This window comes from Anser cygnoides, chromosome 18, assembly GCF_040182565.1.
Source record: "Anser cygnoides isolate HZ-2024a breed goose chromosome 18, Taihu_goose_T2T_genome, whole genome shotgun sequence".
In the NCBI taxonomy this organism is placed as follows: Eukaryota; Metazoa; Chordata; class Aves; order Anseriformes; family Anatidae; genus Anser; species Anser cygnoides.
This window is the reverse complement of record NC_089890.1, coordinates 9,268,708-9,293,984: the sequence shown is the minus strand read 5'-3', so window position 1 is coordinate 9,293,984 and position 25,277 is coordinate 9,268,708. Positions and strand designations below refer to the sequence as shown.

The window sequence follows — 25,277 nt, the reverse complement described above, 5'->3', positions numbered from 1 at the left end:
ATGTGCCAGCACGAGGCTCAGCTTGCACAGCCCCTCGTCCTCTCCTGCCAGCAGTGGGACAGCATGGTCCCAACCCGGAGATGTCCCTGACCCTGCTCATCACACCCAGTCTGCTTCCCAGCAAGATCAGGATCCACACGTGACCATGAAAACAGAGCAACTCTTCTGAAAATAAATATTTTATTTCAAACAGCAGCAGCAAAACACAAGAAGTGTGTGTGTGTGCGTGTCCATCCGTCCGTCCATCACAGACCCTCTCTACGTGTTTGGCTCTGCAGGGACTAGCCCAGGACCTGGCTCCTGGGGCTGGAAGGTATCATTTCCCCCCCCTAAGCCTGAAACAAAAGAGTTTTATTCCTCTCATGGTCCTTTTCCCCAGGTTTCTGCCTGGTTCTCTCCCTCCTCCTTGCCAGCCCTGGGTCTTGATCTCAGCAGGGTCACCAGCAAACTTCAAAGTGACTCACACTTGCACTGTTTGTTGAGGCCTGAATGGCACCATTTGAGCCTTATCTGCCCTTCCTGCCTACCGGCACCGCAGGAACCCTCTCGCCATCAGGCAGCCGACTTCCAACTGCCAGGCAGGACGCACCTTGTTCACTGCCAACAAATTCTATTTCTTCATAGCTGCCAAAGAAAGTGCTGCCTCGCAGGCAGCACAGACTCCCGCACGAGCACCGAGTGATGTGAACACTGCCTAAGGAAGAGGAAACTGTCCCAAGAATTAAAATAAACTTGGGAACTTTACCCTGAACTTTACATTGTTCTCTCCTCATCTGTGAAAAGGTTTTGTTGATCGGTGAATGAAAACCTCTGCAGCGAAACATGCGTTTCTTGACGAAACGAATTCAGGTGAATTTTGCAAGGTGCCTTTTCCCCCTCGAGTACCACCAAAATCAGAAGGAGCTGGAGGACCAGATCACAGCAGGATCAGGCACTCCGTTGTCCTGCAGTGCCCGGATTTTAACGTGGCATATCAAATCCCCGAGGCTGTGACTCACCACCGCTACAACCCAGCTTTCCATGATGTCGCGTTATAGCTGAAGCAGCAAGGGGGTAACGGGGCACATTAACAAGGTTTTACATTTCTGGATGGTGGCATCACAGCTGTAGGGCACTGAGACAGCATTTAAGCAGCTCTAAAACACTCCTCACTTTCCACTGTAAAATTCCACTCACTGGAAACAGATTTTGTTACAGCTACTTGGTTACGAGCACCTGTGCGGAGGTAAAAATCTCACTCACCTAACGGCCCAGATCCCACCCAAAGCAGGGCCCCTTTTCCCACCAGGTGCCGGGCAAACACAGCCACGGGCACCCCAGCCCAGACACGGTCCCACCTTCGAATATTTACTCCCCTGCAGCACTGCTGAAGCGTTTCAGCGCCTGTCTGGTGGACGGGAAATCCCTGTTTTGGGGGGTGATTCCCCAGGTGCCCCTACAGGTGAGGTGTCCGTGGGATGGACGGAGCAGCCTAGGGCCAGCTGCCCTTCTCTCGCTGCCGATGGCAGGACGAACATCCCTGGAGGATGCGCTGAGAAATCCCTGCCTTTGGTGAGCAAACCTTGCTGAGGGGCTCTCGGCAGACCCACATCCCCCTGTGTGTGTGACCTTAGGACGTTTTTATAGGGTCCCAGCCCTACCCCCGAGCTGGGGGATGCAGCCCACGCGTGTCCCCATCCCACAGACGCTGCTTAACAAACCCACACGGAGGGGGCTCCTCGGCCTCCCCAAACCCCGTGCTGGGCTGCGGCCAGCACCTCTGCCTATGTGGAACGGCCCCCTCAGGCTCAGCCCGGCCGGGCCCCGACCCCAAGCCCATGCAGGGCGGCGGGGCCCCAGCCCCCGCCGTGCCGAGCCGAGCCGTGCCGGCCCGCACCGCCCACAGCCGGCACCCCCACGGCCCCGCGGGCGGGGAGGCGGCCCGGGCCGTGCCCATAAGGCGGGCGGGCGGCACCGGGGGAGGGAGATCGGCGGCTCGGCCCATGGCGGCGGCGGGCGGTCTGGCGGCGCGGTGCCTGCGGGGAGCCCGGCGCCTCCTCCCCGCGGGCGTCCGGCGGGAGAGCCGGGAGCTGGCCCGGCTGGCGGGGCCGGTGGTGAGAGCCGGGGGGCCTGAGGGGATGGAGGGGGCCGCCGAGAGAAACCGGGCCCGGGCGGGAGGGCGGGTAACGGCGGCGGCGCTGAGGGGGAGCGGGGCGCTGAGGGGGAGCGGGGCGCTGAGGGGGAGCGGGGCGCTGAGGGGGAGCGGGGCGCTGAGGGGAGCGGGGCGCTGAGGGGAGCGGGGCGCTGAGGGGAGCGCCCGCCCTCAGCCTGCCCCGTGCGCCCCGCGGGGGGAGGCAGGCTCCGAAGCCTCCGTTTTCACCTCCCCTCGCTCATCCTCACCGGGGCTGGCTCGGCTCCGTGCTCCTCTGCACCCGGTGGGCCGGGATTCAAGCATTAAACCACCACCGTTTAGCCCTTTGCTGGCGCACGGGTGCTTGCTTGCTGTCACAGGGCTTCCTCATCCTGCTCGCCTCGTGGAGCCAGTGCTGGCTCTGGCAGCCCTTTCCCATCATCTCCCAGCCCGGGTCTGGCAGCACGGCCCTCAGCAGGGTCCTCGTCCAAGGGCAGGAACAGACCCCGGCCTGAATCCCTCAGATGCGAAGCTTTGTAACCGAAGCCTTCTGCTCTACGTGGTAGCTAAGGAGCAGCTTCAGGACATCGCTGAGATGCCCTCGTTGACATCTCACACCGACTTGGTGCAAAAGGACAGCAGAGGAAGTAACGACTGGTTTCTGTTCCTGTAGCAGAACGCATCAGCCCTAGTCCCGTGCCCCCAGCGCTTCTACCTTTGGCACAGTGCGCTGCTCTGTAGGCGTCGATAACCTCAAAACCAAACCTACAGCTGTCTTCTAGGTGTAGGTCTTCTTAGTTCACACTCATTTCGTGTCAAACCCTGTGCTGGAGCAATCTGTACAGACCCCTCCTGCGGGGATTACTCACAGCTTAGACATGTCGGGGCCTGAGAGGATGCTGCCTCCATAGGCAGCAGCGGGAGGTCGGGGCAGGAGAAGGTTTTGTTAGGTTCTTCCTGGGACCCCACAGGAGCTGGTTCTCCAGCGGTCTGGGCTTGCCGACTGCTGGGAGGAAAGGAGCAAGAGCAGCGCCATGGTCGCCAGCCATGCCCGCCTGTCAGTGGGTCTCTAGCTCTTCCCATCCAGCCCTAGCTGTGCCACAGCTCTGTGCCTCGCATGCTGGAGCGGGGCTGTCCTCTTGCCAAGGGAAAATGAGGTCTCGAGCACAGTCTCTGCAACAGCATCGCCAAGTCTTGCTGTAGCCCCCGGCAAGGAACAAGCAGGCTGGACTTAGCATCTCTGCAGGAGGAGAGGACAGTGTGGTTTGTGGAGCTGAGCTTTTCCCAGATGCATGGAAGCACTGGGATTTCTTATTTTCTCTCTACTTGGTTTTCATGATGGAAAAGAGGCTTTCTACGGTTACACCCCAGCTAAACAAAGACATCTGGCAGACTGACTGCAACACCAAAATACCACTGGAGGCAGCAGCTGGTGTTGAAAGACAAAGCCACTGGGAGCCTGTGGGAGGCATACAGCTGTTGGTCCAAACCTGACCAGTCATGGTCCAAACCCGACTGACTGGTCACGGTCCAGCTGCAGGGGAGGGGTGGTGCTCATCAGGTCTGAATGGGTGCTCACCTCACTGTTCCTCTTCCCACCCTAGTTTGTAGCCCAGCTGCTGGGGTTCCTGATCAACGTGGTCAGCTCCATATTCTGCGGCCATCTGGGAAAAGCCAAGCTGGATGCCGTGACGCTGGATGCTGTGACGCTGGCTGTGTCTGTATGTATTACTCTGCTTCTCCTCTGACTTAAAGCATGTAAATTGAGACATCAAAAAGAAGTCTTGTAGGAATGTTTATCTGATGACCCTGTGTATCAGCACGGCCTGATGCAACGCAAACATTGCATCCACCAAATTGTTCCTTCCTTTGCCCTGAACAGAGGCAGGAGATGGGAGCTGAGCAGTAATGACTGTGCTGGTGCAAGGCCAACAGCTGGTCAGGGAGCTGGAGCTGCCAGACTTAGGTGTGTGTGTGCTGAGGAGCAGCACTGTTTGTAGTCCTTTAGATATTCACCCTGTGGTAGAGATTCCTTTTCACATCAGAACAGGGAAGAGACTATTTAGGTAACATGAATATGTTATTCTGAGAAACAGAGGGAGACTGGAAACTTCCCAAAAACCCATAGCTGAACTGTCTCCCCACCCAGCTGGGAAGGACGCAGTGCTTAGGGACAGGTCTTCCCTTGCAACCCAAGTCACTTGTGTCTCCTCCAGGTCATCAATGTGACAGGCATCTCCATCGGTTCTGGTTTGGCCTCAGCATGTGACACACTGATGTCCCAGGTAAGTTGCAGCTCCCTCTTGTACCTGGTGGGGTTGGGTTGGCAACGTCTCACCTCCTACACAGCGTGGTCTGGGTACAAAGGGTGGGAGGATGGCAGCTTCTGGCCAGCCTGGGGCTACACGCACTGCCTGGAGCCTGCTCCCTCTGCATGGGGCAGGAGGGGTACAGGCAAGGGATGGAGCTGAGATGGGCTCCCTGAAGAACCCTGGGTCATGCTTGGGTAGCAAAGGGAGGTGCAATCCATCTGAGAAACAGCTAAACCCAACCAGCCTGGTGCTAGCCACTCCTGGGAGCAGGGGGAAAATGTATTTAATCAGTCTATTGCTCCAGTCTTGAGCACTTGCCCAGATCCTTTGGCTCTTCATAACTCTCACCTTGGTCCTCTGTCCTCACGCAGACGTATGGTGGCAAGAACCTGAAGCAGGTGGGCACCATCTTGCAGCGAGGGATCCTCATCCTGCTGCTGTTCTGCTTCCCTTGCTGGGCACTCTTCATCAACACAGAGCGGCTCCTCCTGCTCATCCAGCAGGACCCTGAGGTCTCCAGGTCAGGGGTGAGATTGAATCCGATCCCTCTTTGGTCAGCAGCCTGTCAGGTCTCAGCCCTCCAAGCCCCGAAGCCCCTGGGTCAGAACAGGGTGACTTCTGGGACCTTGCTTGCTAGCAGAGCCAACAGAAACCCCCATTAACAGGTGAAAGAGTCCCTCAACCTTCCCTGGGCCAGTATGCCTGGGATTTGAGGCCTCTGTGTCCTCTGCAGCTGGAGGACTGCAGTGAGGGCCCATCAGCTCTCCGCTTGCTAGCAGAGGCAATGGCTGTTGTATCTCCTCCAGCCCTCCTGGGCTGGGCATTTGGCTGTGGCTGGGTTGCTGGGTAGTCTTGAAGTCAAGGCTCTGTGGAGCTCAAATGCAGTGCTGCTTGGTTTGGCTCTTGCTTTCCTGTATCATTAACTGAGTAAACATCTCTCTTTCCAGGTTAACTCAGGTCTATGTGATGATCTTTATTCCAGCTCTTCCTGTAAGTTGCTGCTAAAGCTATTAGAAGCTCTGTATCCCTTGGTAACATGGGGAAAGGAGGAGGGGTCCTTGCACTGCGGGTCACAGGGCAGCACGATTTCAGGTTTTACGATGTGTACCTTGATCTTAAGCCTTAATGGACGTGCACCGGCCAGTAGCTGCTGGACCAGCAAACATGCAGCCTTTCATCTTAGTGTGCAGAGGCTTTTACTACAGGCCACGTCTCTGCCCAACGAGTAACGAGCTCTGGACATTGGAACCAGGGGCTGCAGGGCTCACTCAGCTCTGTGATAAAGGCTGCAGCTCGCTGTTAGCACATGCAGCCACTGGGCTCTTGGCCACTTACTCCCTCTCCCTGGAGAGGCTCCTCTAAGTTGGAGCAGTACCTCTGGAGAGTAAGTGCCTGTAGGTTAATGCTTTCTGCCAAGGTTTCCAGACTCTGCTCTCCCATGCTGATGAGGAAGCATGGGAGATCTCCCATTTGGAGGCTGATCTCTGTGCCTAGCAGGAACGGGACCGGTGCCTGTTGTTACTCTTGGCCTGTGGTGCATCCGGTACCAGCAGACACCAGACTTAACACAGAGCACAGGGTGTCAGGCATCGTGCTGGGCTGTGGCACCCTGACACGGCCGTGTGGGAGCCCTGGGAAGGACCTAGCTGCAGGTGTTAAATTGTAGCTGGCTGCTGAACCATGGTATGGCAGTGCTGATGAAATGAATCCTGACTTTTACAGGCGGCGTTTCTGTACCAGCTGCAGACAAGATATTTACTAAGTCAGGTATTGTGTAACTAACTGGGCTCTGGGCCATGGGTTAAAGGTATTCCTAGCAATATGGATAAAGTTGAGGATCTAAATTCTTCCCGTCGTGGTGAGAGCTGGGCTGAGGAATGTGTGATCCACAGCCTCCAGCTGGCCCTGCGGGACACGGAGAGCTCATGGGAACCGCCTTTGGGTTGCTCCATTCCCCCAGTGCTGCCTCCCAGCTCTGCACCAGCTCTTGAGCCCTGCATGCTGCCTTCTGTGTGTCTAACACAATCCAGCCTTACCTGAAGTGAGAGCCACCTTCTTGGCTTTCTCCTTGGACACTGCTGAAGGTCTCCCTAGTATTCCATGGGTGGCGGCTGCAGGTTTTGGGGCTTGGACAGTGCTGGGGAAGCAAACTCCAAAGTCTCTCCTTGGCTTCCAGGCGATCATTTTACCTCAGGTGGTGACAGGAATTGCAGCCAACATCCTCAATGTGGCCATGAACGCCTTCTTCCTATATGCACTGAAGCTGGGCATGGCGTAAGTGTGAGCAGAGGCGGTGACAGCCCCTCTGGGGGTGCAGGGGTTTGCTCAGGGCTGTAGGGGTTTTTCTTTGGGTGCCCAGTTCTGCAGTGTTCTGCCCAAAGTCAGCCAACTTGGACAGATAAGGCAGGGGTGTGACTTGCTCCGTATCTGCAGTGAGACTTATATGGGTGCCAAGAGGTCCCCTGCTGGAGCTGAGGAGTAGCTGAGGGCGGTGTTTGTAATCTGCCTGTTTCTCTCCCCAGGGGCTCGGCCTGGGCCAACACTGTTTCTCAGTACACCCAGGCCATTCTCCTCTTCCTGTATGTGCGGTGGAAGAAGATCCATGTGGAGACCTGGGGAGGTACTGTTTGTGGGTTAGGCCTTCAAAATACCAGCGTCTGGCCCTGGGGATTTGGCACAGTCACCAGCACCTGAGGTGTAGGTCCGACAAAGGCATTACCACCCCCTTACTGTGAGGCGAGGCTGTAGACGTGATCCTAAGGCCTTGCTGGGGAACCAGGTTCATTCTTGATCACCTACCTACCTCAGGGATGCACTGCAGTACAGCAAGACTAAGCTGATGTGCTGGGAGCTGTGGCTGGGATGCTGTCCTGCAGTGTCCAGAAAAGTGTGTGGCTCCCTTTTGGGGGATGAGAGAGAGCGCACTCACCCTGCTTCACTCCTACCTTGCAGGTTGGACCAGGGACTGCCTCCTGGACTGGGGCTCCTTCATCCAGCTGGCTCTGCCCAGCATGCTCATGATGTGCATCGAGTGGTGGACCTTCGAGATCGGGAGCTTCCTGGCAGGTGAGTCCCAGTCCTCTTCCTCTGGTGCAGCAGGGCATCCTCCAGCCGTGCCTGCCCTAGTGGCCACCTCTTGTGTGTCCCTGAGCATCTCCTGCCAGCAGCGTCCTCGTCTCCAGGGCTGATTCTGTAAGATGCTGCATCTGTGAGATGGGAACCATGTAGTCACTGCCTCCTTGTCAGCAAAGGAGGAGTTCTAACTCTGACCTAATGAAGGAAGTGCTGAATCTTTTCCAGGACGGCTCAGTGTGGTGGAGCTGGGTGCGCAGTCGGTCATCTACGAGCTCTCCTCTGCAGCTTACATGGTAAGGGCTGGGTGCATTAAACTGGGATCAGCTTGGGAGGATGCCCCAGACAATGGTGCTGCAGACCAAGGCTGGGGAGGGAAGCAGGAGTCAGTACCAGGCAGGTGATAACTCTCAAGCTTACTGTGTAGCTGCACACCCAGGGCTGTGCTGGAGATGAAAAATCCCTTTACTGCATCTGCCGGTCCTTGCTCAGAGAATATCCAAACTGCTCATACTGACGTCATTGTGTTCCTGTGTGCATGACTGTTTTACCAAAGTGGGTGGGTGGGGGTTCGTTGCAATTCCAGCCTGCTCTGGTGCTTCCCAAAAGATTCTGCACATTGGGCAGGGAGTAGTGTGGGGGTGGGTGTTAGCAATTTGCCCCAGATTCCCTACTGGAGAAGAAGAAAACTGATGCAGGCTTCAATTGCCACTCACCTCCTCTCTGTCTCCTGATACTCAGGTGCCTCTGGGCTTCAGCGTGGCTGCGAGTGTCAGAGTGGGCAATGCCTTGGGATCAGGGGACGTAATGCAAGCCAAGACCTCCTGCATCACTGCCCTGCTGTGCGCAGGTCAGCCTAAGCCCCTGCAGAGGGGAATAAAAGCCAGATATCAGCATTGGGTTCAGTTCACCTCTCACAGGGCTGGGGGCACCCCACCAGCAACCCCAACCCACTTGTTTGGGCCCTCTGGGCAGGGTGAGACCCTGGCTCTTCTGCTCTGTTAAGAACCTGGTGCAAAGGCTCCAATAAAAAATACAACTTAGCATTCTGTCTTCCACCTCTAGAAGGTGGATGGAGCATCTGGGCAGAAAGTGGAGAAAACAGACTTGTCTTCTACTGCAATAACAGCTGGAGGTCAGCCAAGCCCAGTTCCCATCACATGAAGCCCCCGAGGTCTGGGTCTGGCCAGGAGCATGCTGCCTTTGAGGCAAGCTGGTTGACTATTTCTTTTTCTTGCAGAAGTTCTTGCTGTGGTGGTTGCAACATTACTGGGAACCCTAAAGGACGTGGTGGGCTACATCTTTACCAATGACAAGTGAGTTAACAGCTTTCTTCTGAGTATTGATAACTTTCTGGAGAATGCGATCTGCCCCAGCAGCAGCTCAAAGGGTCCGGAGGGATAGAGTTCATAAATGTCCATCTAGCAAATATGTTCCCCAAAGGTTCCTCCCCACCACCAGGTGTCAGTGGGCAGCGTGGATGCTGCTGAGGGTGGGACAATACCATACCCAAGCTGCGTGCGCTCACTACAAGTCTGGTGGGCCAGGAGCAGGCATCGCAGCTGTCCAGGAGATGTGTCAGAACCAGGGAGCCTTGGGACCAGGCATGCTGCTTTCCCTGATCAGTGCATACATCTTCTCCACAGGAAGATCGTTGCCTTGGTGTCCAAAGTGATGATCATCTTTGCTCCTTTCCACTTGTTTGATGCAGCAGCAGTGAGTATTCCAGCACATGGAGCGATCCCTCTCTGCAGACTGGGGTGCAATGGATAGCACAAGGCTGACTTAAGCTCTTTCTTGATCTGTTAAAATGATACAGAGAAGCACACTGAAAAACTGTCACAGCAGCTACTTGCATTACCTGTAGCACCTCAGTGTCCCCTGTGCTTGGAGATGCCTACTGGCACTGCTGCAGAACAGCCCAGTTCTTCCTCTTTTCCTCTTGTCAAGCTCTTTACTAGCTTTTCAGAGCAAAACAAGCAAACTTCTGACATCTCTGAAGATCCAGCTCTCACAGCACAGCGGCAGTGCTCGTAGAACTTGTTAGATAGCAGTGTCAGTCTGCTTTCTTCTGTCATGTCCCTGGGAGGGAGATGTAGGCAGTGTGGACAGCACGTTGAAGTCTGCTGCTCACCCCTCGGTGCCTGCAGACAGCTCCGTGCTCTCTGCCTGGCTCAGCAGCCAGGAGGAGAGGAAACTTGCACCATGCTGTCTGTGACCTGGTTTTGGTCCCTCTGGGCTCTGTGGGACGGTTCTCTGGGCTCCCCTGTTTGCAGGGCTGTGCCAATACCCCAGCTGCCCTGTGGTGGTACCAGCCATGACACGTGCTGCCCATGTGTTCACCCTCTGCCTGCTTTCCTTAGGCGACCTGCGGCGGTGTGCTGAGAGGCACAGGGAAGCAGAAGCTGGGTGCCATCGCCAATGCTGTCGGCTATTATGCCATCGGGCTGCCCATCGGCATCTCACTGATGTTTGTGGCTAAGATGGGGGTGTTAGGTAGGTGCATCCTGCGTTTGGCATCGGGAGTCTGGCTGGGTAGGAGCTGCGGGGCCAAACCCTGCACCTTGAGCAAAGGTTCAGCCCTGGGACTTGAGATCCTACCTCAGGTCGGTGGGGGCAAAGTACACACTGACGTGTTTTGCTGAGGCAGGCTCTGCATTGCTTCCAGCGAATGGGAAATCTGAGCTTGCTCCCAGCACAGGACCTACCCAGGCGTTGCTCCTTCTCACTGCCTCTCAGGGCAGCTCTGTTTCTCTTGGGGATGATGATCTCACCCCACTGAAGTCCTAGGGCCTTTTAGCAGTGATTGGCAAAAGCTGGGTTTCCTCAAGCCCTTGCTAAAATACCTCTCCCTTCTTACAGGTCTGTGGGTGGGGATGATCATTTGCATCTCCTTGCAATCCCTGTCCTTCTCAGCTTTTGTCATCCGCATGGATTGGAAGAAAGCTGCAGAAGAGGTGAGACTGGTGCTTTCCTGCAGCAACTCTTCAAAGGTGTTAGGCTGGCTCCTGCCCCAGTATGGTATGTCTGGGGGGGAGCAAAGCGACACAGGATTTGGCCCTCTGCTGTAGCACAGGAGTAGTTTGGTGCTGAGCATGGTTTCTTTGAGAGGGTGGAGGAAGGAGGCTCGGGTTTGCTTGGCTGGGCAGCACATCTCTGCTCTGAGAACAACAACTCTTCAACGTGTTTTTAGGCTCAGATCCGAGCTGGACTGAAAAAACAGCTAGAAGATGTGAACTCCAATGGCACGGCTGCTAACAAAACATCTGCTGTGGGTATGTAACCAGGCCTGACAACAGGGAGGGAGCCCCAGTTCTCCAGCCATCCCTTCCTCTCCTTCAGGATCATGCCAGTGGTGTCTCTCCTGTCAGCCCTTATGGCTGGAGAGACCACAGTGTCTGGTGCCAGTCCCCGTTACCCTTGTCACCACCCTGGCTGCTGCAGGGAAGAGCCAGAGCACACCTGTCCCTGTTACTGCTGCGTGTCCCAGCCTCCGTGAGCCTTTGGGGAGGACCCTCAGGACTGTCACTGGTGCTCCCAGCTTCAGACTGGGAGCTCCTGACTGCACCTTGGCTTCCCTGCCACACTCACCTCTCTCGCACAGATTACATCTCTGTGGACACAGACACCGTAGACACCATGGTACTGCCTGACACCATGGTACTGCCTGACACCATGGTGGGAGGCGAGAGGCACCCTGACCACGAGCTCATCACACAAGAGGAACCTGCAGCCATCCCTCCTCCTCCTTCTGTGGCGTGGAGGGCCCTGATCATCCGCCGGGTGCTGGCTGCTGCTGCTGCCCTCACTGTGCTGCTGGCGGGCGTGCTGGTCCGGCTCCTGACTACTAACAGCTAGAGGCAGCACCAGTGTGCCACTGGGAAACGGGCTGCGTGTGCAGGAGGGCAGGTGCTAATGTCCCAGGGGGACGGTACAGGAGGGGATTCCCCCTCAGCACCTGGTTAGAGACACTTGGCTCCATTGCTGGTTAACTGAAAATGTCTTATGGTATGTCCGCAGTTCTTATAGGAGGTGAGCGTGCAGTACCTGGGCTGGACGTGCGTAAGAGCTGGTCGCTTCTCCAGCACTGCCTGGGGGATGTCACTTGGGGGAGGCTGGAGCCTGCCTTGGGGCTGGCCAGGGATGGGGACAGGGACCTTGTGCTGCTGTCCTGCTTCCTCCTGGGAGCATTCGTCCACAGCATTTGCTAATGGCAGAGGCTTGCGCTGCCTGCACAGCACCGTCCCTCACACACCACCCTGCGCCTCGGTGCGTCAGAGCCCACTCTGCTGCAGCAGTGCTGTGCAGGGCCAATTGTGTTGGAAAAGGGCTGATGATTCTGCCAGGTCTCTGACCCTGTTCTACCTGGTGTGTGACAGGCACAGGGCCTAAATCAGCTCTTCTTTGCACTTCTGTAATGTGGGCTTTTGATACAATAAAGTTTTCTGAATAAACCTTGGGCTGTTAATGTGGTATGAACACGACCTGGGTGGGTCACTGGCACATCCAAGCTCTTGGCACGGAGACACATGTCGAGGTGGTGCTGAATGACCAGTTTTCGTGAGACTAGCCTTAAAAGCAGCCTCAAACTCCTGGTCCAGGGGCTTGAAGCTGGCTTTGGCTGTAGCCACAGCCAGGGCCTCGCACACCTTGCTCACTCTATGTTGCTGCTGAGCCACACGGGTTGGGTGGTGTGGTACCCTGCTGCGGTACTGCCAAGGGAATGCCTTGGGTCCTCGTGCACTGCCCACGCCCCTGACATTTACACCAAGCCCTGTCCCACGTTCCTGCTCTTACCTGGAGCTGTGTGGAGCAGCGATGCCGTGGGTTCTGCAGCACAGCCAGTACTCAGAGATGGGTACCACATCCAGTGGCGGATGGCGTCACCCCTCAGGCTGCGCTGGGTGCCTGTGGATGAAGAGAAGAGGTCATGCAGGAGTTCAGAGCAGGTGGTAAACACAGTCTTGCAGCGCCCAGGTGTTGGAGGATGCAGAACGCATGCTCGCAGTCCTGGTAGTTCTGGCAGCACAGCCCTGGAGAGCAGGACAGTCCCTTGCTCTGCCACATGGGCACAGAGCCCCCAGCTTCTCTGCGCCGGAGAGGGTCTGCACCCATGATGACAGCTTCTGAGCCCCCCTGGCTCCCTGCGCCAGGCCGAGGCAGGATGCTATATTTGGCCTGGCGGAGTGGTGACGGTGAAATCTGACACTGCCGTGCTGTGCGAGGCCGACAGCTGGAGCCAATGGGGCCGGCTTGTCTTGGCCACCTCTGCTGGGATGAGAGGGGCCCAGCAACTGCCGGTGAAGCACTTGGAGTCAGGAGCTGACAGCAGACGGACCCATGAACCCTTCGTCTCTGCTGGAAGAGGACGACGACCGTCTCGCTCGTGGGCCGGCAGAGCCACAGCAGAGCAGGAGCAGGGTATGAGCGCTCACGGGGGTGATTTGGGAAGTCTCAGCCCCTACACCAGCTTGGGGCAGGCTGTGAGCACCTTGCGCTGCACGCCCGGGCTCCTCCGCGCTGCCCGCGGTGGGACGCAGGATCCGCGCTGCTCCCAGCCCCGTGCCCTGCCCTGCCCCTGCCCGCGCTCCCCATCACTGCTGGCCGCAGGGCACACGCAGCCAGCTCGCCTGGCTGAAGTTCACGCCCCGGGTTACACATTGCTCGCCCTGGAGGAGCCGTGGCACGCGGCAGCGTTAACAGAGCGCAGAGGAAGGGGTCGTTTCACTCCCTGGCAGAGCGGCAGCATGAAGCGGGCGAGCCTCCCGGAGGAGAACGGCTTCAGCGAGCCGATGGCCACCGGGCAGCACGCGCTCCCGGCCGGTGGCTGCGGGAAGAAACGCCGCTGGCTTCAGCGCCTGGTACCGGACAACTTCTGGGAGGACACGAAGAAGCTGCTGGTACTGGCAGGGCCGCTGGTAAGGACCCTGGGAGGCGAGCACCGGGGCTGCACCAACCACAGCCGACACAGCGAGGAGCAGGGACCTCGGCCAGCGGAGCCTTCAACAGCTCCTGGATGAGATGGACCCCGAGGGCTGCTAAACACGCTGCCCTCCTGTCCCCTAGCCCCGAAGTGTCCCCCGCAGAGCTACCCCTGCTCACCTCCGCCTCTTCTCTCCGCACTCAGATCCTGATCCAGCTGATGATTTTCCTGATACACCTCGTCAGCTCCATATTCTGCGGCCACCTGGGCAAGGTCGAGCTGGCCTCCGTCACGCTGGCCATTGCGGTAAGAACGCTGCGGGGCTGCCCCGGTGCTGGGTACCAGCCCCGACCCGCTGATGCTGGGGTGGGATACGGGGACGGAGCTGGGGCTGCCTGTGACCTGCAGGGACAGAGGAGATCTCAGATTTCTCTCTTTCCTTTTAGCTGCTCTCCCTCTCTCCCTACTTGAAAGCCTTAAATACTCCCCTGCTGTCATTTCTTATTCCCTTTTCCAGGTTATAAATGTTACTGCCATCTCTGTAGGATACGGTTTGTCTTCAGCGTGTGACACCTTGATATCACAGGTGGGTAACACTGCCACTTACCCTAAAGACACAGGGGTTTCTGGCATCACCTGATGCTGCCCAGGCACTGCAGAGCCCCAGCAGCCACCCCGTAACAGGGAGTGCTGAGCTCCCAAAGAAATTCCCAGTCCTTCCCAGGCAGTGCCCAGCGTGCTCAGGACCAGCACTCACTGCCATCCTCTCACCCGCAGACCTACGGCAGCAAGAACCTGCTGCGCGTGGGGGTGATCCTACAACGTGCCACCCTCATCCTCCTGCTCTGCTGCTTCCCCTGCTGTGCCATCCTCATCAACATCGAGCAGCTCCTGCTCCTCCTCCACCAGGACCCTGAGGTCTCCAGGTCAGGTGGCCTCCAGGGGACCCTGCTTTGTCCCTCTCCAGCATGACAGGGGGATGGTGGCCATGGTCCCTCACTGACCGTGGCTCTCATGTCCCCCAGGTTAACCCAGCTCTATGTCATGGCATTTGTCCCTGCTCTCCCGGTAAGTCCTGGGTGCTGGCCATGCATTTTCCACTTCTGCAGCCCAGCCTGCACTCAGAGCCAGCCCTGGCTCATGCACCCCTTTGCTTTCCAGGCGGTTTTTCTGTACAACCTGGAGACGAGGTACCTGCAGAACCAGGTGGGTCCCACAGCCCTGAGCCCATGGAGGATCCTCCCAACTCAGGGATCCCTCAACCACACGTGGATTTTCATCCATGCCACTCCCCACGGCAAGGCAGCATTTGTCCAAGGCACCACGGAGCAGCTCTGCCCTGGACATCACCCCATCACACAGACAACTGCATCCCTCTGCCTGATGAGCTTCCCTTCCCACATCCCCATGTTGGGATTTTACCTTCAAAGTGCTCATTTTCCGAGCTGGCGACAACATCAGAAGTTCCCTCTCTGGCTGTGAAAGCTGCGGGGACTGGGGTTGGCGAGGGCCTCCCCGCAGCTGCTGCAGCCCCATCCCCTCCTGTTTGCAGATGATCATGTGGCCCCTGGTGCTGAGCGGGATCGTCGGTAACATCGTCAACGTGATCGCCAACTGCGTCTTCCTCTACGTGTTCCACCTGGGAATCGCGTGAGTAGTGCCCCTGGGGGTAAAAACAACACAAAAAAAAGTGATTTTGTGGGGAAATCAGCACCACAAGCTGTAGCTCCTGCTCATGGGGCATGGTGGGACCCTGGGTTCCAGCACCCTGCTCCTGGGGAGGTGTGAGTGTGATGCCAACGACCGTTCTCGTTTCCTTTCCAGGGGCTCTGCCTGGGCCAACACTGTTGCTCAGTATTCTCAAACCATTTTCTTGTTCCTGTATATTGTAGGCAAGAAGCTCCACGTGAAGACGTGGGGAGGTAAGGCATCGCTGACCGGTTCCTGCTTTACACACGTTCCTAAATCTTCCAGCAATTCTTCTGAGTGACTGATGTTAGTCCTAGAGGGGAAACATTAACCCCAGCCCAGGAACGCAGCGCCGCTTCGGTGGCAGCTCGTCATGTGAGCGCTGGCCGAGTGCCGCGCAGTAAACATTAATTCTGGAGGAAGGAAACCTCCTGCCGAGGCGTTGAGGGTTCAGCCCCAAAGCCGGATGAGCACAGATGTGTGTGCCCCAAAGTGTAGGCACGAAGTTGTCCTCAGGTGCTCTGCTTGGGGAGGGCTGAGCTGGGCGTTGCATGGCTCCGCTCCACCAGCGGCGCTCCTGAGTGCGTGCTCTGTGGCCGGAGGTGCCATGAAGCCCACGGGTGTCGTGCTGGGGATCTGCAAACAGGTCCCGGTGCGAGTGGCATGTCCAGCTGCCTTGGGTACCCTCAGGGGTGACGCTTTGTCACTCTGGTCTCCATCGGGTGACGTGTCTCCTCTCCGCTCCGCAGGCTGGTCCAGCGAGTGCCTGCTGGAATGGGACAGCTTCACCTCCCTGGCCATCCCCAGCATGCTCATGATGTGCATCGAGTGGTGGACCTACGAAATTGGGAGCTTCTTGATAGGTCAGCGGGGAGGAGGGGGGTTGCCAGGGTGCGATGGGGCACCACAGGCAGCGTGGGGGCTGAGATGGCATTTTGGGGGTGCCTGAACCCGGCGCTGAGCCCTTCTGCCCCCAGGGCTGCTGAGCGTCGTGGAGCTCTCGGCGCAGTCCATCATCTATGAGGTGTCCGTCGTCGCCTTCATGGTAAGGGCTGGGGGGTTTTAGTTCAGACCGGGCTCCCTAAGGGGAGTCCCAGCATGGATACACAGCCAAAATCAACTCCAGCCAATTCCGGTCTCCACATCTCCCCCCTCTCCTTGCTCCTGCCTCCCCCTCCCACGGAGATATCCTAAATTAAACCCCGCTCTCCTTCCCCCTTTGCTGCTGCTGTCGCTGCACTGGCCCCATTACCTGGCCAAAACCCTGTGGTTGCAGATCCCGCTGGGGCTCGGCACGGCTGCCAGCGTGCAGGTGGGGAACGCACTGGGCGCTGGCGACGTCGAGACATCCAAGAGGTCCTCCTCCACCAGCCTGCTCTGCACAGGTCAGGGCTGCGCCGCGGCCGGCACAGCGGGAGCAGGTGGTGGTGCCATCCCCTGATCTTTGCCTCCACCTGCTCCGGGCTCCCCGTCGCTGTCAGGATGCTCTCAGCTCTTGGCTCTGTTTTCCAGGGTTATTTTGCGTAGCCATGGGGGCCATTTTAGCCGCCACAAAGGACGTGCTGGGATATATCTTTACCAGCGACAAGTGAGTGTCCCCAGCTCCTGGCCCTGGCGCACGGATGTTTGTTCCTAAAAGCGACCGCTGGCTCTTCTCTGTCCCCAGGGAGATCGTTGACTTGGTGGCCTGGGTCATGCCTGTCTACGTCGTCTTCCATTTGTTCGAAGCCATGTGTGTAAGTCCCTGGGGACACTGCTACTGTCACTAGGGGACCTCGGTGTTGAAAATCGACTACCTGGGAGTACCCCTTAGAAAACACCAAGCTCATGTAAAGATGCCATCCCTCAGGATGGGGCAGAGACACGGAAATAGCCATCAGAGGCATGGGAAGCCTTGTCCTCAGGGTCTGTTCAGCACCCTGGGGCAGCAGCACAGCCCCGAATTCGGCCCCAGGTGCACCACATGGCCCCAGCCTCCCTCCCTCTCCCCACAGGGTGCCTGCAGTGGGGTGCTCAGAGGCATAGGCAAGCAGAAATTCGGCGCCATCCTCAACGCCGTGAGCTACTACGGCATAGGCCTGCCCCTGGCAGTCGTGCTGCTCTTCGTGGCCAGGATCGGTGTCATAGGTACCAACCCCAGGGGTGGGAAGCTCTCCACCCCCAAAATCTTCCCCCTCGGATGGACGCAGCTCCCCCTGCACCGCCACTGGCTTGCCATGACCCCTGCCTGGCTCTGCAGGGCTGCTGGGGACTGGGCACACTGGGGCGGACTGGGATGGTCCCTGCAACTGCTGGGAGCTCTAAATACACTGGGGAAAAGCATTTCTGCTGGGCAGCCCCATCCCAATGTCCCTGCTGACCTCAGTGATGTCCCCGTTGGGTTTGTCTGGCGGTGGTGCCCCGCTGACGCCGGCGTGCCCTCGCAGGGCTGTGGCTCAGCATGCTCGTCTGCGTCGCCATGCTCTGCACCTGCTTCATCGTCTACATCTCCCGCATGGACTGGAGGAAGGCGGCCGAGGAGGTAACCGCACACCGCGGCAGCATGCCCACCCTGCTGGATGGTCCCCGGCAGCCTCACTGTGATCGTGGTGGGCTGGGATGGCAAAACCCAGGGTTCTGCATCCGGGACCACGGCCACTTCCCTGCGCTCGGCTCTTCCCCCAGGCTCAGCACCGCGCAGGAGTGACCCCATTGCCACCAGAGGAGCTGCACCCGGGCCCCGAACCCCCCTGCAAAGCACTGCCCTCTGGTACAGGACCGGCCCCACCACCCCACGCTCACCTCCCAGCCGCTGCAGTGCGGGGCTGCGTAGGTACGGCTGAGGGCTGGGGCTGTACGCGTGCCTGCGGTGCTCGTACAGCACTGTCGGACCTCAGGCAAAACTCTTGAGCCCCAAAGCCTTTGCTGACCCCGTTCCCTTGTCGTTGCAGCGGGGGTGGAAGCGCAGAACGGCGTGGTGCTCACGGGCATCACCAGGCTGGAGGGAGCCACCTTCCAGCCAGAGCCCCAGGGAGAGCCACCGGGCAGCGCCATGTCCACCAAGGAGCTGATCGTCCGGCGCGGGCTGGCAGTGGCTGCAGCCGTCACCGTGCTTGCGCTCGGCATCGTAATAAAGCTCATGACCAGCAAACACTGACTCGCACCTGGGACTCCAGGGACTTTCCTCTGGGGACGGAGGCCCCTCCTGACTGACAGATGCACAAGGCACAGACCAGCCAGCAAAAGAATCCAGCACCCGCATGTCCCATCAGAGCAGATGCGTTCAGCCTTTGGCAGCATCTCCTCAGATCCTGCTTGGGACCAGGCCCTACAGCTGCTCCAACACCCAAAATGCTGCTCTGGGCTGCCCGACACACACCGAGCATGTGGGTAGCCCCTTCCCTGCCCACACTGCCAACTGCTGCCTGCCGACCAGAGCTGCACAGCCCGGCTCACGCTGCTGCTCCGACAAACGCCAAATAAAGAATAAACCCAGCCGGGCTCAGGCTGGCTCTCCTTTGGGTCCTGTGCCTGGCACTTGCTGCCCTGCCCCTCATAGTCCCAGGCCCCACGTGGCTTTCGCGGTAAAAGAAAGGTTTTATTCAGCAAGGGTCAGGCTTCCAGTTACAGTCTCAGAGGTAAAAGACTACCAGTACACCAAAAATCAGAAATGAAATTATGCACAAGATCACCAGCTGCTCAGGCTCTTCCTTAGAGCTGGGTCACAGCAGCTCCCCCTTGCTGGTGCCCAGCACCAGATGCTGTGCACCAACAGTGCCATGTCCCTGCCGCTCCTGCAGTCCCCATTTGTCACATTCATTTTGTCAGGCTTCCTGCTACTATGAGACAGCTTTATATAGGGATCACAGGAGACACGTTATATAGATGATGGGCTCAGTAACACGTGGCTTTCCTTTGATGTGCTTGTGGCATGATCCCCCCGTGCCCAAGAGCTTTTCCATGGGCTTCTATTTGGAGAGCAGGACAGAGACACTACCTCCTTCCACCTGTGCTGCTGAGGCAGGACCGATGGCTTCAGTCTGCATCGGTCCAGCAGACCGATTACCTTTTCATTAACTGGGGTTCATTTGCTTCTCCCTCATCAGTGGGTCAGATGCCTTGGAAGAGAAGTTGCAGCAAGAATAGGAATGCAGGATGAGAATGATGAGTTACGGGCCCGATGTGCAGCTGAGTACAGAGCACCCCTCGTCACAGGAACATCACCTAAAGGGGCACAGAAATGTGGCTGAGTCCCACAGAGAGGGAACAGAGCCCTGTAGGGCCGTCAGTGAGGCCCGAGGCAATGGTGGATGGAGGCTGGGACGTGGTGAGGCTCAGGGGATGCAGCTGGGAACACACTCAGGTAGAGAACAAAGAGCCAAAGCTCACCTTTATCACCACCGCTGCCACAAGCCCCAGCAGGGCCGAGAAGATCAGTCCCAAGCGGGCCTTGTTAAACTGCTTCAGAACAAAGAACTTGACCCAATCCAGCTTCTTCTGGCTGTTAGGCGGGTACCGGAGTTTGTTCATACCCTCCATCTTCAGGTCCTTGATCAAGCAGGCACGGTGGTGGGAGAAGGTCTCAAAGCTGTGCTTGCCGTGGTAGGCGCCCATCCCGCTGTTCCCTGGGACACACAACCCGGCCAGGTCACACCACAGGCTTGGCAGGCCAAGCCTCTCACTCATTATGACAGCCACATTTCTTAACTTCTGCGTTGCAGCCCCAAAGACACAGGGAAAGCTTGCTCACTGTGCTTCTCACACTTGAGAAGAGCTGCTGTGCTCCCCCAGGGCAGAGAAGCAACAAGCAGCTCTAACAACCCGCCAGAAATAAGTGAGGACAGCTCGCTGCCTTGAACTGCTGCTGCAGCTCAGGCTGGCTCTGTGCACACACCCTTGAAATTACAAGGGAGGGACGCGGGCTGTTCTTTCACACGGTGGGATGTAAAGAGGACGTACAGCAACCTGCTGTCAGAAACACCCAAGAGCTCAGCCCACTGCACACAGCCAGGTTGTCTCTGCCACAAAGCCACGGAGGTTCAACCAGCTGCTCACCCCTGGGCAACTTCACTCTACATGGGGGAACTGGAGCCACGCAGATGTGCCAGAGTTTTCCTCTCAGGGCCAGCACCAATGCTACTCCAACCACTAATAAGCCATTTCACAAAGGTACCCACTATGGAAATGTATTTAATGGGAAAACGCAGCTAAAAGATCCTAAATTGCCAAATGGGGATGGCAGAACTAGGATCAGACACTGCCACTGGGGCACGAAAATCAAGTACGTGTAACAGGGGCTTACCCACGCCGCCAAAGGGCAGATCCATGACCGCGGAGTGCATGAGGACGTCGTTGGCAGTCATACCGCCGCTAGAGGTCTCCGATATCACCCTTTTGATCAGCTAAACCAAAATGAGAGATGGCACAGAATAGAGGAAAATCAAGACAGGCCACCATCCCCCGTGCTCTTACAAAGGGCACACGGGTGCCAGGGTTGTGCTTGTATCCATTCGCACCACATCAGGTAAATATTATAGCTTCAGCAGCTGCTGCTGTCGTGTTGGAGAGCCAACGGGGCTGTCCCGCCAGACATGGGAGCCATGGGTGCCTACAGAAAGTGCTCTGTGGGTGACACGGCTCAGGGCAGGCCTTGGTGGGACACCTCAGTCAGATGACACCTAAAGACATGGCCACACGTGGCGGACTTCTGCCAGCTGCAGGAGCAGCCCCAAAACACCGCCTGGCTCAGGGCCAGTGGACAGGGAAGGGGCTCAATGAAGCAGAGGCAAACACGGACACTGAACACAAACCCAGACCCAAAAGGTTTTGTTGGGGGTACCCTACGTGTTGTTGACTCAGTTTTACATTACTTAAGCAGCAGATCAGCACCAGCTGGGCAAAGCTCAGCCCTCCCACACACTGTGCGGTGGTGTTGTGCCAGTGCTGATCCCTGACCTGAATTCCTGAGCCAGCACCTGATCCTGCATGGGGTCAGGGGACTTGTGAGGAAGCAGCACCCAGCCGAGACATGGGGTGCAAGACCAGGTGCAAGACCAGGGTCCTTCGAGCATGTGCTTCTGGGGGGGCTCTGGCAACACGTCTGACCCACAGGACACAAATGCTGCAATCCTCCCACAAACAGCAGCAAACAGGGCCCAGCACGGAGCCATGCCTGGAACGGCTGCACCCAGCATTGAGCCACACAGAGCCTCCTCTGGGGGAAGCACGTCCCTGACCCACCTTCTTGTCGTTGGAGAAGACATAGAGGGCAAGGGGCTTCTCCCGACTGTTGATGAACTCAATGGCTTCGTCCACGCCCTTCACTGACAAAATCGGAAGCACCGGGCCAAAGATCTCCTCCTCCATCACCCTGGACTCCGGAGAAACGTCCGTCAGGACGGTGGGTGCTGAGGCAAGCAGGAGGGCACAGGACACACAGTCAGCAGCACAGCAAGCAGGACCCACCACAGGGCATCCCTGCCCAACACGCGCCACAGCTACCTATAAAGCAGGAGGCCTCATCCGTCTCTCCCCCGTGGGCGATCTTCTGGCCTTCCAGCAGGCTCACGATCCTCCTGAAGTGACGCTTGTTGATGATCCTCTCGTAATCCGGAGACTTCTTCACATCCTCCCCGTAGAACTCCTGACAAAGGGCAGAGCAGAACCAAAGCCCTTCACGCACCTGCAGCACGGCCGCAGCTCCGGGGCCGCCAGGTCACAAACTCACGCTTCCAAGGTGACGGGGACAACGGCTACAGCACAAGAGCCTCACCTGCAGATTTGCCTTAATGTACTCCACCACCTGGCTCTGGATGGACGGCTCGCACAGGACGTAGTCTGGGGCAATGCAGGTTTGCCCACAGTTCAGGTACTTCCCCCACGTTATCCGCCTACAGGAGGAGGGAGACTCAGCCCCTTCCAGTCCCCAGCACCACCACACCGTTACCCATGGGCCCACAGCGGCCCAGACATGTTCACCATCCCCAGCCCCACCGCTCAGCCCCTGCCCTGGGCCCGTGGCAGCCCGACCTGCAGGCGACGGCCAGGTCGCAGTTCTTGTCGATGTAGCAGGGGCTCTTCCCACCCAGCTCCAGGGTGACGGGCGTCAGGTGCTTGGCAGCCGCTGCCATCACGATTTTGCCCACGGCGCTGTTCCCGGTGTAGAGGATGTGGTCGAATCTCTGCGTCAGCAGCTCTGTTGTCTCAGGCACTCCTCCCGTGACCACCGGGTACAGCTCCTGCAGGGACAAGCGACAGCCTTATATTGACCCTCACAGCCTCGCTGCCCATAACATGAAACTCCACTTATCACACTGCCCCGTGCAAACTCGGAAGAAACAGAGTTGGAGGCCAGGGCTGAGTCAGGCTGCGGAGCTGCTTGCACACTCTGAAACCTACAGCACTGGTGACCACCCGGCTCTCCTCTTCCTCAGCTCTCCCTCCCCACCTAAAGAATGCATTAGTTCCTGAGAGCAAATTGTACAGCAGAGCCGTGCTGTAAGTGGGACAGCCTCACTGGAACAGGGCAATTGATGTCAGACAAGTGGAGAAGAAACAAAGCTCTATGCTCTAAGCACAGCAGGATGTGAAAAGTGAAGGTTGACAGCCACTAAGCAAACAGCCCCTGATTCTCAGGAAGAGCTAAGCACAGGCAGAATTCGGCACAAAATCATGCTTACCTACAGGCCAGCAACCCGTACAGCAGCTATTGCAGTGAGAAACACCTGCACAGGCCTTTATACTGAGATGAACGTCAAAAAGACAGGAAGACTATGTAGGCCCAATAGGCTACATGAAAGCAGGAAGAATATATCAGTGCGTCTCTGTACTCTAAGACTAATTCAAGCCTTCCCACATCTCTCATTTTTATGCCCTTTTGGAGATAGCAGGCAACTGATTCACCTCTAACACACTGGGCCCTTTGAAAGCAAGGCAGGTGTTTCCCCAAGACAGTCCCAACATCAGGCACAGAGCCACACTCACCTGGTCCAGGTACTGGGGGAGATATCAGCGATCAGCTGGGAGGTGTGCTCACTGACCTCCGATGGCTTCACCACCACTGCATTGCCTAGGAGACAAACCCAACGCGGCTGCTCAGCCCTCGTGCTCCTCTCACCTCTCACAGCCCCCACACAGACCCCACAGGTTACTCGGACTCGGGCCACACGCAGGTCCCCACCTGCTGCGATGGCCCCGATCAGCGGCTGCACAATCAGGGTGAAGGGGTAGTTCCAGGCCCCGATCACCAGCACCACCCCCAGCGGCTCGGGGTAGATGTACGCCTCGTCCCGCATCGTCAGCAGGTTCTTCTTCACCGGCTGCGGGGCCGCCCACGACGGCAGCTTCTCCATGACCAGGGCCAGCTCCCCCAGCACGCCCAGGATCTCGTGGCTGTACGCGTTGTGCCCAGACTGCGACGACAGGCAGCTCACTGAGGGTGTGGATAACAGGCACCCACCTCCCGCGCCCACCATAGCAGCCAGGAGAGGCCACTGAGCTCATCCAGGTCCATGTGGGACATCAGGAGAAACCCAGCAGGGCAAAGGCAGCCCCAGGGGTTGCTGCTTTTCCCTCAGCTGGCAACTGCCCCTGCCCACAGACCTTGTGCAGATCCGCCCGCAGGGCCGCCGCGATCTCCTTCTCCTTCTCCCGCACCATCCGCTCCAGGTTCTTCAGCTGCTGCATCCTGAACTCCAGCGGGCGGCACCGTCCCGAGCTGAAGGCCGCCCTGGCCCGCCCCACGACCTGCTGCATCCCCTCCATGGCTGCTGGGCGCTGCGGGGAGAGCAGCGAACTCACCACACCGCAGGGCCCCGGGCAGACTGCACGAACTGCCATGAGGCAGAGGCGGCTTCTCCAGTGCTGGGAACGCTCAACATGGGGCCACCACTGAGCAATGCTACACCCAGAGCAAGGCTGGGATGTGCTCACCTTGTTGGGTGTCCTCCTGCTCCTGAGGCAGCCACGTGGAGCAGCCCACCCTCCTCCTCAGTCTGAGGGCTCCTCTCACAGCAACCTCTGAGGACAGCTGGTGAATCTCCCTGCAGGTGCTTTCTCCGGGCTTAAATTATCTGCTGCCCTCCCCTCTGCTCACAGGTGTGTTCTAAGGAGCCGTATCATGGAGATCACTGTGTCCTGCATGGCAGCAGCTGCAGTCTGAGCTGTGTGCCAGCAGCCAGCCCACTGCGGCACACTGTGAGGCCCTCACATGACGCTGCCATTAGGAAACATCATGGAGGCTTCATCCTGCCTCCCAGGGCAGCGTTTCGGCTTTAGTCGGGACAAGAAGTCTGCTCACAATCCCTGCCTCACAAAATGAAGTTCTAAGGTTCCCTTGCACCCACTACAATCTGCCCTTCCCCATTCTCTTCCACCGTTGCACAACACCAACCTGAGGCCAACCAAGAAAGGAGATGACTCATTAAAAAAAAAGGAAAAAAGGAAAGTTACCTTCAGAGCAGCTTCTCTCTCAGCTGGTCTCCCAGTGCAAGCACGAGCAGGGACAAGCCCTTCCCCTGACACAGCTGGAGCACTCTCCTCCCACAACAGAATATCTGGCTCAGGCCCAGGGCTCTTGCTTAGATACAAGGCACCCTTTACCCAGATATATCCTCGTGCTGCGAATACACAAACCTTGAATCACAGCTCTTTGCTCTGCATGGGAGAAAGCACTGCTCCTTTTTGTCCTTTTTGTCCTTTTTTTCTCGGGTTCGCTGAAGCACCGGGACAGGCAGCAGGGACCCCCGATGGCCTCTCCAGCACAGGGCGCAGCCCCGCTACTGCGTGTTGTTTACCATCAAGAGGCACACAAGCGGTCGTGCTCGTCCCAGGAGGGCTGGCTGTGCTGCAATGGCAGCGTTTCAGCTGGGGCAGTGACTCAGAGGCCTGTGCCTGATTGTGAGACCACGTGGCTTTGCTCTGATTCAGAGCATGGAGCCAGGGGATGTTTTCGTGTGCTGCTGCAGCTGTCGGGAGTCAACAACACGGAGCCTGCGCTATCGTCCAGGTGAGAGCAAATCCCAAACTGGCATCTGCAGGTGGGAGACACTGGATGGATGGATTTCCACAGGGCAGGAGCAGAAATGGTCCAGCCAGTCATACCATTCATTCCCCAAGAGCAGGGAGACCACTGCGCTGAGGATCTGCGTTCCTGTCCTGGGGCACATCTGTTGATCAGCTTGACACCTTGCAA

At 57.7% G+C, this 25,277-nt stretch overlaps 3 protein-coding genes and 1 long non-coding RNA gene across 4 annotated transcripts; 2 read left to right on the top strand and 2 right to left on the bottom strand.

Moving 5' to 3' along the window:
* The first annotated feature begins 1,959 nt into the window (after positions 1 to 1,959).
* Positions 1,960 to 11,948, top strand: LOC106045816 (multidrug and toxin extrusion protein 2-like). The gene is made up of 17 exons (XM_066979752.1): positions 1,960 to 2,093; positions 3,715 to 3,831; positions 4,327 to 4,395; positions 4,794 to 4,942; positions 5,370 to 5,412; positions 6,145 to 6,189; positions 6,599 to 6,696; positions 6,945 to 7,042; positions 7,375 to 7,488; positions 7,723 to 7,790; positions 8,236 to 8,344; positions 8,735 to 8,810; positions 9,141 to 9,210; positions 9,858 to 9,990; positions 10,357 to 10,451; positions 10,688 to 10,769; positions 11,099 to 11,948. Exons 1-17 carry the CDS (start codon positions 1,983 to 1,985, stop codon positions 11,350 to 11,352), a joined length of 1,731 nt encoding a protein of 576 aa, XP_066835853.1. The 5' UTR covers positions 1,960 to 1,982; the 3' UTR covers positions 11,353 to 11,948.
* Positions 7,483 to 12,501, bottom strand: LOC125184033 (uncharacterized). Its single transcript, XR_007167122.2, has 3 exons — positions 12,292 to 12,501; positions 9,004 to 9,296; positions 7,483 to 8,358 (listed from the first exon to the last, which is right to left on the bottom strand). It is a non-coding gene; the product is annotated as an uncharacterized lncRNA (long non-coding RNA).
* A 276-nt stretch (positions 12,502 to 12,777) lies between these two features.
* On the top strand, positions 12,778 to 18,606 carry LOC106045815 (multidrug and toxin extrusion protein 1-like). The gene is made up of 18 exons (XM_066979751.1): positions 12,778 to 12,915; positions 13,233 to 13,412; positions 13,622 to 13,723; positions 13,935 to 14,003; positions 14,195 to 14,343; positions 14,443 to 14,485; positions 14,579 to 14,623; positions 14,970 to 15,067; positions 15,242 to 15,339; positions 15,856 to 15,969; positions 16,084 to 16,151; positions 16,383 to 16,491; positions 16,619 to 16,694; positions 16,773 to 16,842; positions 17,101 to 17,233; positions 17,533 to 17,627; positions 17,771 to 17,918; positions 18,037 to 18,606. The coding sequence occupies exons 1-18, from the start codon at positions 12,835 to 12,837 to the stop codon at positions 18,240 to 18,242; spliced, it is 1,884 nt and encodes a 627-aa protein (XP_066835852.1). The 5' UTR covers positions 12,778 to 12,834; the 3' UTR covers positions 18,243 to 18,606.
* Positions 18,607 to 18,662: 56 nt separating this feature from the next.
* Positions 18,663 to 24,762, bottom strand: LOC106045763 (aldehyde dehydrogenase family 3 member A2). The gene is given in 12 exon segments (XM_048074260.2): positions 18,663 to 19,309; positions 19,475 to 19,710; positions 20,388 to 20,487; positions 21,326 to 21,492; positions 21,587 to 21,728; positions 21,858 to 21,975; positions 22,115 to 22,323; positions 23,069 to 23,083; positions 23,086 to 23,153; positions 23,265 to 23,496; positions 23,687 to 23,860; positions 24,536 to 24,762. Coding segments are annotated over 11 exon segments (1,464 nt in total). The 5' UTR covers positions 23,849 to 23,860; positions 24,536 to 24,762; the 3' UTR covers positions 18,663 to 19,294.
* Between the last annotated feature and the right edge of the window lie 515 nt (positions 24,763 to 25,277).

Bases quoted from the DNA above. Each gene is read 5' to 3' on its own strand.
- LOC106045816 (XM_066979752.1), top strand. From the start codon at position 1,983: ATGGCGGCGGCGGGCGGTCTGGCGGCGCGGTGCCTGCGGGGAGCCCGG. The intron at 6,697-6,944 runs GTAAGTGTGAGC...TTCTCTCCCCAG, and splicing joins GCACTGAAGCTGGGCATGGC to GGGCTCGGCCTGGGCCAACA. The intron at 7,791-8,235 runs GTAAGGGCTGGG...CCTGATACTCAG, and splicing joins TCTCCTCTGCAGCTTACATG to GTGCCTCTGGGCTTCAGCGT.
- LOC106045815 (XM_066979751.1), top strand. From the start codon at position 12,835: ATGAACCCTTCGTCTCTGCTGGAAGAGGACGACGACCGTCTCGCTCGT. The intron at 16,695-16,772 runs GTGAGTGTCCCC...CTCTGTCCCCAG, and splicing joins TATATCTTTACCAGCGACAA to GGAGATCGTTGACTTGGTGG. The intron at 16,843-17,100 runs GTAAGTCCCTGG...CTCTCCCCACAG, and splicing joins ATTTGTTCGAAGCCATGTGT to GGTGCCTGCAGTGGGGTGCT.